The following is an 11,431-nucleotide window of genomic DNA, read 5'->3' as shown; positions in this document are numbered from 1 at the left end:
GTTCTAATATTATTCATAATAGTGCTTCTCATGTAGCTTTATATAATTTCAGAGACTTCCTGTACCCTTTTTTTTTCCGAAACAGAAATGTACGAGGATTTCCAGTCTGCTACATCTGATTAAGAGTGGCTGTTGTTTTACTCCTACCCAACTGCCTTTATTTGGTTTGGTAGGGTGTTGTGGGTTTTTTTTTTGGTTGTGTTTGGTTTTGGGTTTTTTTTGGTTTTCTTTTTTACCCTAATCTGCTTAGGCTCATAAGTTTTGTTAGCCTGGACACCGCATGAAAACTTCACTGCAGTTTTGGGAAGCACACTTCATAAACCACATGCTTGTGATAAAAGGAGAATGACTGAAATACAGCTTTGAAACCTTGTAGTGGTTTTAGAATAGGTAGGATTGGACTCTGTAGCCTGCTAACCAAGATGGGTGCGACATATGCACGCTGGACAGAGATACCCTTCTGTCGACAGTGATGGATTTTAGCTCCGAGTGGAAAAAATAAGTGAGGGGGCAAATGGTACAAACCTAATATTGGTGGTTCTGTAGTACCCTTCTGAGGTTGGTGTGCATCTGTGCACAGATTTGGTGAACAAATTCTCATAGCTGTTTCAGAGGTAGCTTTTGTGAAGCTGGCAGCGGTGGGGGTTTGATTTTTTTAAAGTCAGTTTTTAAAGAGTAACTGGTGATTGATTTTATCCATATGTACTCCCCTCTGTACCTAAGGGTTTCATAAAACCTAGAGCATATTCCTAACAACGACCATACCACGGTGTTTTTTCCCATGCCCTCTTCATATCCTGTGACTATGAAGAACAAAGGCAGAGTTTTCTCACTATAAAGAGAAGGCAATTAATAGCACATGGATCCTATTTTACGGATCCTATTTTACATCGGCGCCTTTATCTTCAGCAGTCTTTAAAAACCAGCAAAAAGGCTAACATCGAGTTTCAGTAAGAAAAAGAAATTATTTCCAAATTCCACAATACATGTTTTCCTCAAGTAACAGACTTTTTGTATTGCATGCAGGAATCTTTAAGAGCCGTTCTGCACCGTTTTGAGTAGGAGAAACACTGAACAGCAAGAAAACCGCGGTCAGAGCCGGCTTAAGGAAGCCGTTCGGGGGCTGCAGCAAGGAGCAGCTGCCAGGCGTTTGTCAGCTGAGGGCTGCGGACGCCAGGAAACGTGCCGCGACCCGAGCGGCGCCTCAGGGCAGCAGGGAAGGGCCGGCCCCCGTCTCTACTCAGCGGGGCGGCAGGGGAGAGCCGCTCCCCGCCTGAGGGCAGCAGGGGAGAGCCCGGCGCTCTTCCCCCCCCCTCACGGCTCCCTTCAGGGCGGCAGAGGGAGAGCCGCCCCCCCCCAGCCTCACGGCCCCCCTTAGAGCAATAGGGAAGAGGCCCCCCCACCGCCTCACAGCCCCCCTCAGGCCAGCGAGCCGCCCACGCCCCGCGATCCCTTCCAGACCGCGCACGCGCTAGCGGGGCCGCCCCGCGCTACATCGCTCGCCCGAGGGGCGGGGCCAGCCGCCGTGCGCTCGGTCGATGACTCGAGGTGCGACTAGCGCTGCCTAGGCGCTTTCAGACCAGAGCGGTCGCTGCCGGAGCGGTCCCCCCTCGCTGCCCCGGAGCCCGCGCCGCTGTTGGGGGAAGGAGGATGGTGAGGGGCGGCCACGGCGGGCCAGCTGGGGCAGCGCGCTCCGTGCCCCGTGCCTGGGTTGCCGAGCGGGCCTGGGGGGAAGGGGGAGGCGAGAAGGAGGGAACGGGGCCGTGAGTAAGCGGTTCCCGGGCTGTGCGGGGTCTGGCTCGCCGCGGGCCGGGCCGGGCCTGGGCCTAGCTGCCGGGGCCGCCCGGAGCCGGGGGCGGCCGCGCTAGGGCAGGCGGGGCCCGGGGGGGTGGGGGGGCGAGCAGTGGCGGCAGAGCGCGACCCCTTCGGCCCGGCTGGGCCTGGCGTGACGCTGCAGAGAAGCCGGCCGTGGCTGCTGGGCGGCCGGCGGGGCGGGCCCCGGGCCGGGCGACGCCGGGGTTCGCAGCGGCCCTCCCCGGCGCGGGCACCGGCTCCTCGCCCTCCGGCTTCCCCGCGCCGGGGCTGCGGGTCGCTGCTCTGCCCCCTATGCCTGTGCTCTTGCCCCGGCGTGGAAAGAAACGCGACGGGGGGTGGCCCCCGTGGCAGGCCGGGGAGCTACAGCTGCACCTGCAAGGCCCTGAAAAGAAAACGACCCCAGCTGCACTCGGGAATGCTCTCCCTGCCTGCGTATTAGTTACACTAATGGATATTTTTTTTTTATTCCTTCTAGTTTCGTAACCAGTATGACAACGATGTCACAGTTTGGAGCCCGCAGGTAAAATCTTTATAAGCATGCTGACTGGCTCTTTGCGTGCTTTTTGGTTTTCCGTCACTCTCACAGCAGTGGTATCACGGTAATGCAGACTGTGTTCAGGTGCCTAAAGCTTACTGTCGTCTGTGCCCTTCTTGTTTTGTGGGCTGTAGGTGTCTAGAAGGCCGTTAACGCCTCTGAGCTGCTGCTGTGTGGGCCCTGTTACCTCAAAGTACTTAGGGTAGTTGCTTTCCAAATGTACTTATGAGGTACAAAATAGATGCTGTCATCACTGAGGGTTGGACTTGGTCTTTAAAGGTCCCTTCCAAAGCCAACCGTTCTGTGACCAATTTACAGACCTATATTAAAAAGTTGGTATTAAAAAGCATGAAACCAAGCTTCTATTTTGCCAGTGTTAGACTACTGCTAGTTCATTCTCTCTTTTATTCCCTAGCTAATATTGGAAAGGCACCATTCGGTTTGCAATTGGGAAGAACTTCTTTGGTTGGGGTATTTCTGTATTAAGAGCTTTACTGCTTGCAAATTGTTCAAAACAAAATAAAATTACTAAAAGTTAGTATTTAGTGCTTAAGTGAGTATATGCTGGCTTTTTCAAGTGTGGTGTAACAGCGCCTGCTTCTCTTTTTTTGTGTGCACACAACTCTCTGCCGTGTAAGCCTGTACTGGAATGACTATTCCCATATGCTAATCTGAAGCATGGCATCTGAGATGCTGATTTTTATAGTATAAATGTGCAGAAGTTAATTTTCTAGATTGAAATGGTCACAAACATCCCTGTCAAATAAATTCCATATATAAAGCTTATAATTATAACATTGAGAGCTAGAACATTAAGTGGTTAAACGCCATACCTCTTGTAGTGCAGTTTGCGTCGTGATTCAGTGAAATCTGTGCAGCGGTGTGTCCCTAGTTTCCTGTGTCGTAGAATGTTACAGAGGCTTCATGCTATCTGTACTTCAGATTATATTGAGATTTGCACTTGAGTTTTAAATATTATTACCTCTAAATCAGTTTCACACTGTGTATTGTTATTAGAAAGATACATTGTGCCTTCTAAAACTTACATAGGTTATATTGACTTCAAAACAGATACTCCAGAATTTTAAATGCAAGTGTCAATTCATGTTGCCTCTTCTCTCCATATGGACATTGTAAGATAGGATATATATGGAAAATCAAGAGTCTTGAAAATTGACTCATTTCTAGATTTAGCAAAACTAAAGATTTATTCTAAATGCAAATAGCAAATCGTATTAGTCTAAAGTTAATGTGTCGTTAGTTTGTGAGTTTGTATTACTATGGAAAACCTTCATGGTGTAGTGGTACTGCTTAAAAGATACAGCTTCAACACACATTGTAACAGAGCATATTTTATACTTTCCATCCTATATGAAGACAACCTTGAATAATTGGGTGGGTTTTAGTCAATACAATGATAGTTGTAGGTGGCTTTGAACTATTTTCGTCCTTATTAATGACTGTGTTTCTCTGGCAGATTCTGTATCAGGAACTGTAATTTTAAATCTTTTAATCTGTCTGTTACTTGAAAAATTACTTTAAAAACTATAATATTCTCTTGAGACCTTTAGTAGATATTGTGAAGTCATTAACAACACTAATTTCTATTTTTTTTCCATAAATTGCCTTGAAAATGTGAAGTGTTGTTGTCTTTTATAAAAGACATTTAAAATTACTAAGTGCTGCCATTACTGCTCCATGTATTCTGGTAGGTGAGGCAGTGATATGGTACCATAATAGTTCTTGGTATTGTTAATAAAGGAGCGAAGAATAATGATACTGTCTTGGGGGATGTTTTCAGATGTTATTGTAAAGAAAAGGAAATACGAGATTAAAGGAGTTTCACACTTCTACAGCCTTGCAAGTCATTCATGAAAGTTGATAAATACATGTTGGACAGGTCACAGTGATTCCACACTGCTCTCGGGCAGGAAATATCTGATGTTACTGAAATTCCATTTATAACTTTGTGAATTAAATGGAACGTTAGGGTATTTTAAGCATCTGCTGCACTTTGTATTCCTCTATGTAAACCAGATCAAAACCCCAAAAAACTCCCCACCAACGTTGTAGAAGGTGATTTCCTGTAGATTATCCTCAGTACATTTTATTATAACAGCTACTGTGTTCCACTCCATTACAACTGGTAGGATGCAACTGTGTGCTGTGGTTAGTAATTCTGTACTTGCACAGTAGCAGTGAACATGCTGGCTATTGGACATAGGCTCATCAACTCAAATGCAAGAAATTAGCTACTTTGCTCTCAGTGGTTGCATTAAAAGGACATTGTCTTATTTTCCTGCAAAGCTCCTGGCTGCCTTTGCAGAACTTAATAGTGGGACTTAATAGTCTGTGAGACCTCTACTCCTCTTTCAGACTTTACTGCAGTTGACTAATAACTTGTGCAGAAGTTATTAGGGAATGATGGTGAGACACAGCAATTGCATAAGACTAATTTCTTGAGGAAACTCGATTAAAAGTTACATGTCCGACTTCAGCTGGAAGTTTTATCTTTGTATCACATTGGGTCAAGTACCGATTCCTTTAAAGACAGTGACAGAAGTCTTGTGATTATAATCTCAAGATTATTCGCTCTTTAGCTTTTCCAGTTTCTTTGTATGCAGTAGTGAGTGGCTCAGAAACGGCCAGATTTTTGTGGGTTAATGGTGAAGTGTTTGCAGAAGATAATTGAGGGAGTCTCATGGTTGTAGGTTTAAACTGTAATGCAGTTAGTGTACCTGTTGGGGCGGGGGGATCAAAGGTCTGAAAATCAAAAACCATTGAAACTTGATTTAGAGGATGAACTTCAGAATTATTACCTTTGGTTTTACTCTGTAGGGCCGAATCCATCAAATAGAATATGCCATGGAAGCTGTGAAACAAGGCTCAGCTACGGTGGGGCTGAAATCGAAAACACATGCTGTTCTGGTTGCTCTCAAGGTAACCTCAAAACTGTGTTCTCAGGACACTAATGTTAGGAGAAAAGTTTTGGTTTGGCAAATCTGTTTTGGGCAGTCTGAGCTTTTATGTGTAGTGTAAATGCAATGCCAGTTTCCTTTTGCTTGAGTACCAGTATAGAGCTATAAATACTTCCAGTACCTGTGCAAAGTACTTTTTCACAAAATTAAGGAAATGAATGAAAGATTATTCCCCACCCCCTTTAAAAAATGTATCCCTTATTACTATTTTTTATCCATTGGTTACTAAGTAGTAAAACTATTTCTTTTCCCAAAGCTTGAGTGTGTGTCTGTCCTTTCTTTAGTTCTCACAGTTCCCTACTGAACTGGCATCAGATTTTTCTTGTCTTCTGTTGCAAGTTTATACATTTTTTTTTTTATTATTGTTTCATGTCATATTCAGTTCTTGCTATAAATGTTAGCAGATTTCTCCACAGTGCTTGGCAAACCGTTCAGTCTGCTACATAGCTTTCTTCTTTTATGCGTAGAGAGCACAGTCTGAGCTGGCAGCTCATCAGAAAAAAATCCTGTATGTTGACAACCATATTGGTATCTCAATTGCTGGACTTACTGCTGATGCAAGGCTCTTGTGGTGAGTATCTTAGTTGTTGACATACACAACATACACAGTTCTGCAATAATGAGTGGAAAGTTCATTTGTAGACTATTGCGAATGAAATTTTCTGGTCAGCTAAGGATTAGTCTTAAGTTACTGCTCTGTTGTACTATGCCAAAGACCTCGGCATGAAATTCTGGCAGATCTTTAAGTAGTTGGCAGAAATCTCATTTGTTTGGCCCACAATTTTGCTCTTTGGTTTTGTTACTAGTAAGACTGTCTTGTCTGGTTTCCTCCGTGTGATGGGGTTTCCAAGCAGTCTGGGAAAGTGCATCACTCACTTCCCTCTAGCAGCTGCTTCTGTGTACACGCATTTAAGCAAGTTATTAAAAACATACACTGCTGTATGCTTGGGCTTTAGAGTGGCTTGCTTTTTACCTGCTGGCCACATGGTTTCATCAGATGAGGTAAATGTACATGGAAGAAGGCATTTTCCTCAGTTTGATAGGAAAGGGCAAAAAAAAAGGCATAGGAGGAACTTCTGAAATAAATCTTAATTTCTGTGATATCACAAAGAAATGTTAGAATTTAACTGTGGCTTTTTTCCAGATGATCCATCTGTTGCTTGTGTGACTACTTTCTTTGCATTTGTATGGCTGAAATATTATAATACTCTTTCAAACCTGTGGTCAACTTTCTAAATAAAAATTATAGGTCATGATGAAATAAAATTATTTATTGCCTTTGGCCCTTTTTCTCAACAAGCAGAGCTGAAACAAAAATGCTTACCTTAACAACAAGTATTGAGACACAAACTCATTGTGACTTTGATCTGTGCATTAGTTTGGTTTTTATTCTTTATTCTTATTTTTCTGTTTGGTTGTTTTTTTTTTTCTCCTAGCAATTTCATGCGTCAGGAGTGTCTGGATTCTAGGTTTGTGTTTGATAGACCTCTTCCAGTGTCTCGCCTAGTGTCACTAATTGGAAGCAGTATCCTTTTTCTTTTTTTTTTTACACCTGTAACACTTCTGTAGCTTTTTACTCCTTCGTGCATGTTCATAAAATTATTTTCATATATCACACCTTAAAAGGCATATTAAATTTAAAAAACCTGAAAGTTAATTTTTCTTTATTCGCATTGCTTGGGTGTTCTTTCAGAGAATATCCCATAACATACGCTGAACTGGTAGAGAAGCGATAAAGTGCTGTACAACGTTTTAACACCGTGCTCTTTGTCACACAGCCCCATGCCTTTGGAGGTAGGGGGCAAAAGGTGACTGCGCTATTCAAAATGTGATTGTTGCATTGTAGCTGCTTTGTCAGATTATTTCTTTTTTCCCGTGGAAATTTCTATCTTTGCATAGAACACAGCAGAGGCCTTGTGTTCTGTTATCAGGTGCCTAGAAAGAGTTCAAAGGGTTAAGAAATTAAACTAAGCTGTGCAGCATTAGGTGAACTGTTTGTATTACTTTGTTGAATGCACCACTTTATTTCAGGAAAGATAATTGCTAAATTTTCTTTTGGTGAAGAAGTTGGTGTTGCAAGTAAGTTGCAAGATCTTTTTCTCTTGAATGTGGTCCTCACTCCTGCGGAAAGGTTTGCAAGGACTATATAATGATTTTGGTACATCTCCGCTTGGCTGAGGTAAATGTTTTGGGTAATTAACATGTTATTTTGAGATTGTTTCCTTAGCTTATTTAAGAAACCCAGATACCAACGCAGCGTTATGGCAGAAGACCGTATGGCGTAGGACTGCTCATTGCAGGTTATGATGTAAGCAAGCTGTTTCCAATAGTAACTACTATTGATCTAGAAGAAAATGTGCTTAATGCAATTTTATACACCAAATGGGGAAAGATGGAAGGGATGGACTCATCAGTATTCTTTGAATAAGGAAATAATTTTCTGTAACTTACCCTAAACATAACATTTTGAAATGTTGCTTAATAGCTAATCCTACTTATGATGTGTACATTTGCAAAAATGAAAAGCTAATTAAGGTGCAAAAAATTAGATTTCTTTATGTTTTAAGAGATCAAAATGTTGATCCCACAATGGCAGTAATTATTTTACTATCGATTATGGAGCTTTACAAACTATTATTTTAAATGAGTTTTATAAAAAATGGATGTGGAAATCATTACTGGCCTCTCTCTTGTTTAGCAACAAGTTTGCTTAATGCAGCACACACAATGTCTGACCTCAAGAGTTTTTGATATGAGCAGGGTTGAAGGAAATTGTCGTCTTGCCTGAAATCTTGCATGGCATGGTTGAGTCTGCTGCAGGTTTTTACTTTTTTTTGTAGATAATACAAAAGATAATATGAAGTGTAAAGTGTCTATTGCAAGCCATGAAGTAGGAAGCATACATATACACAGCACAGTTTATGGAACAGAAAAAGAAACATTTTTGATGCCAGCTATCCTGTCCACGTAAAAACGGCAATTTAATGAACAAGGTGTAAAGAACTTTTTTTTTTTTAGATTTCACTTTCTTTAACAGTAATTTTGAAGGAATTGTATAACAGTGACATGATAAGCAATATAAAATGTATTTATGTGCATATATATATGTAAGCTATGCAATGTACCATGAAGCAAAACTGTTTTAAAAAATGTATTCCAGGAGCAGACTTGGTATAAGCTTATACATTTGTTTTACCTTCTGTGTGGGTTTTCCCTCTCTTTGTAGGATATGGGTCCTCACATCTTCCAGACTTGTCCCTCTGCAAACTATTTTGACTGCAAAGCAATGTCTATTGGTGCTCGTTCACAGTCAGCGCGAACTTACTTGGAGAGACACATGACTGAATTTACTGACTGTGAGTAATGAAACCCTGTCTTATCTAATGTTATTCATCAATTGTGCACTTTTTCTGCTACTGCTCTGTTCTTTTGCGTTAGTAAGACAGGAAGATAAATTTTGGGAGCCAAGTTTGGCATAAGTGTAAATCTGCAAAATTTTGGATAAAATGTTACAAATTTTCATACTGTAACATCTGGATGCTTATTACATGTAATTCAAAGAGAAGTTGTGCTCAGAAAAGCAGAGAAAACAGTAACAGGGCCTCTGCCCTGTTTAACTGAGGGAAAGTACAATTTTTCCGTATCAGAGCAGGGATAGTATGTCAGGGCCAGTATTTAGGTGGTGCATTTCAAATGGTGAATTTATTTTTGTATGAAATGGTGATGAAGAAGCTATCGAATAGCTGCTTGGTGGAGGGGAAAAAAGCTTTGATTATGACTTGTACTGGAGGCAAGGCAGGTGCCAAACCCAGATGCGTTCAACCTCACATGTAAGGAAGGGCTGGTTTTTCAAGGTGTGCTTTTTATAACCAGCTCTGTGTTTGGTACCAAAAAGAAGAAAAGCTCTGGAAGTCAAGTTAGCCAGGCTGATTTTCTAGTTGTCTACTAGGAATAGGAATAAGAGGAAGTGAGTGTCTAGAGATAATACCGTACAGTTTGTAAATGTCTTTCTGATTTCATTTTAAGGTAATCTAAATGAGTTAGTTAAACATGGACTGCGTGCCCTGAGAGAGACTCTTCCTGCTGAGCAGGATCTGACCACCAAGGTAAATACTAGGTTTTCTTAACAAGAGTATTTTAGTGCCACTGTTACTAGAAATTACTGTGACAAAATTTATATAAATTATGTCTGGCACTGAAATTTGGAAGCTGAATGCTGGTAGATAATATCTTCTTAATTTTATGTCACCAGTGTACCTACAGTTTCCTTAATTATCTTGGATTTAAAAATTTTTGACAAAAATTGTACTTTCTCTAAATGAGACATTCTTTCCTTGGTTGCTTCCTCCCATTTTAAACTTTGATCGCCGTTAAAGTTGCATTACATAGAACTGGAATCACAATTTGCGTTGTCAGCAGAGTCAGTGATTCACCTGGGATGTGAGGGAAGGTAATGCACAAGTAGTTGATTAAGTATCCAGCGTCAAAAAGTAGCAGAAATTCTGACAGTGAATTGAAGAGGTGTTGAACAAGAAAACTGTAAGGATGGCTGTTAGTTGGTGTTCTGCTTGTGGCTGATCTGCCCTTTTCCATTTTTAATTTTTTTTTATACTTAGCCCTTTACTCTTTGGTTTTTAGAACTCTTAAAACAATGAAAATTCAAATTAAGATTAAAATAAGTAGTTTTGAAAAATTGTGTATGTTTATTAAAACCAAAACAAATGTTGAAAGAAAGTGAAACCCTTGAAAAGTAGTTTTACTTACAAGATTTTGAAACCTGATAGCTTTTGTAAGGTATAAATCTGCCTCCCTTTCTGTTCCTAGTACGGTTTGCCAAAGGAGTTGTGTCTCAAAATGTCCTTTTTTCCTTAAGTGGACACAAACAGCACAATGAGTCTCTTTATCACTGGAGGAAACTTTGATCTGTTTCACAAGCAAAAGCGAGAGTTATTTGCAGAAAAATGCTTCTCACTTCTTTCAAAACTTTGCTTAACAGAATGTTTCCATTGGAATTGTTGGCAAAGACATGGAGTTTACCATCTATGACGATGATGACGTAGCACCATTCCTAGAAGGTCTTGAGGAGAGACCACAGAGAAAGGTGTGTGGTTCAGATACAAATAAATAGGCTTTGTTGAAAGACACCATTTTGTGATATATGACCTAGCATAGTTATGTTTACTATGTTTAACTCTCTACTACGCTAGTAGAGTTTTAGGAATGTGATTTTTTTAAAAAAAAAAAATAAAAAATTGAAGTTGCTGTATGAAGACCATATAATATTAGCTGGAGACTGGGATGCTTATTAAGTCAAGTTATACTGAATTGGTGCCAGGCTGTTCCCATGCCATCTCTCTTCAATCAAGTATGTCTGTCTTTGACCAAATACAAGTTTTCACTGTTTTTGCAACAGTGGCTACATGTTTCTCACACCTGTGGCAAGATGCATCCTTAGTCTCCTAATGACCAGCTCTGTCCTGCTCCACGCTAATTTGGGTAACACTACTTCGTAAGCTGTTTGGTCACGTGAGCTGCATTTACCACTCATGGTGCTGAGGCCAGGATAAAGCTGATTTGCCAGGTGTTGTCTTCTGCCTTCCTAAAATATTTATTTTTCCTCTCTTTAAGCCTGCTCCGCCTGCTGATGAACCTGCAGAAAAGGCAGAGGAGCCAATGGAGCACTAGTTGGTGGATAAGTTCCTTCGTGTTAATGTATGTCTAAGTATACAGGAACGTTTATCAATTTGTTGGTAACTTTATCCTCACCTATATGCGTTTTCTGCTGATACGTTCTGAGGATTACTCTTAAAAAGAAAGAAACCAACCCACCTATCCTTAAAAGGTAGACAGGACGTCATAATTGGATGTATTTTCTTTGACGAGAAAGGTGTAATCATTTTCTAAATAGTACATGATACTGTTTTTTAAGAAAAAGCATACTGTCTTTAACTTGTAAGGACAAGTGGAAATAAATCACTTTCTTGGAATCTGCTGTGGGTTTGTGTTTTTTTTAATCTGAACAACTATTCAAATACTTCTGTCATATGAAGGTGCCATCGTGTATTTGACCATTTGTCAGAGTGAGCATTTACTTGCTGTGTAT

General features: G+C 41.0%; 1 protein-coding gene across 1 annotated transcript; it reads left to right on the top strand.

Moving 5' to 3' along the window:
- Positions 1-1,504: 1,504 nt before the first annotated feature.
- PSMA1 (proteasome 20S subunit alpha 1) lies at positions 1,505-11,315 on the top strand. Its single transcript, XM_055722649.1, has 10 exons — positions 1,505-1,653; positions 2,291-2,335; positions 5,189-5,290; positions 5,796-5,899; positions 6,765-6,853; positions 7,566-7,636; positions 8,555-8,684; positions 9,355-9,434; positions 10,325-10,429; positions 10,957-11,315. Exons 1-10 carry the CDS (start codon positions 1,651-1,653, stop codon positions 11,011-11,013), a joined length of 786 nt encoding a protein of 261 aa, XP_055578624.1. The 5' UTR covers positions 1,505-1,650; the 3' UTR covers positions 11,014-11,315.
- The last annotated feature ends 116 nt before the right edge of the window (positions 11,316-11,431 follow it).

The sequence above is a fragment of the Falco cherrug genome, chromosome 10, assembly GCF_023634085.1.
Source record: "Falco cherrug isolate bFalChe1 chromosome 10, bFalChe1.pri, whole genome shotgun sequence".
In the NCBI taxonomy this organism is placed as follows: domain Eukaryota; kingdom Metazoa; phylum Chordata; class Aves; order Falconiformes; family Falconidae; genus Falco; species Falco cherrug.
This window is presented reverse-complemented; position numbering and strand designations above follow the sequence as displayed.

Coding starts and splice junctions, on each gene's coding strand:
- PSMA1 (XM_055722649.1), top strand. Junction 5,900..6,764: donor GCTGATGCAAGGCTCTTGTG/GTGAGTATCTTA, acceptor TTTTTCTCCTAG/CAATTTCATGCGTCAGGAGT. Junction 9,435..10,324: donor AGCAGGATCTGACCACCAAG/GTAAATACTAGG, acceptor TTTGCTTAACAG/AATGTTTCCATTGGAATTGT.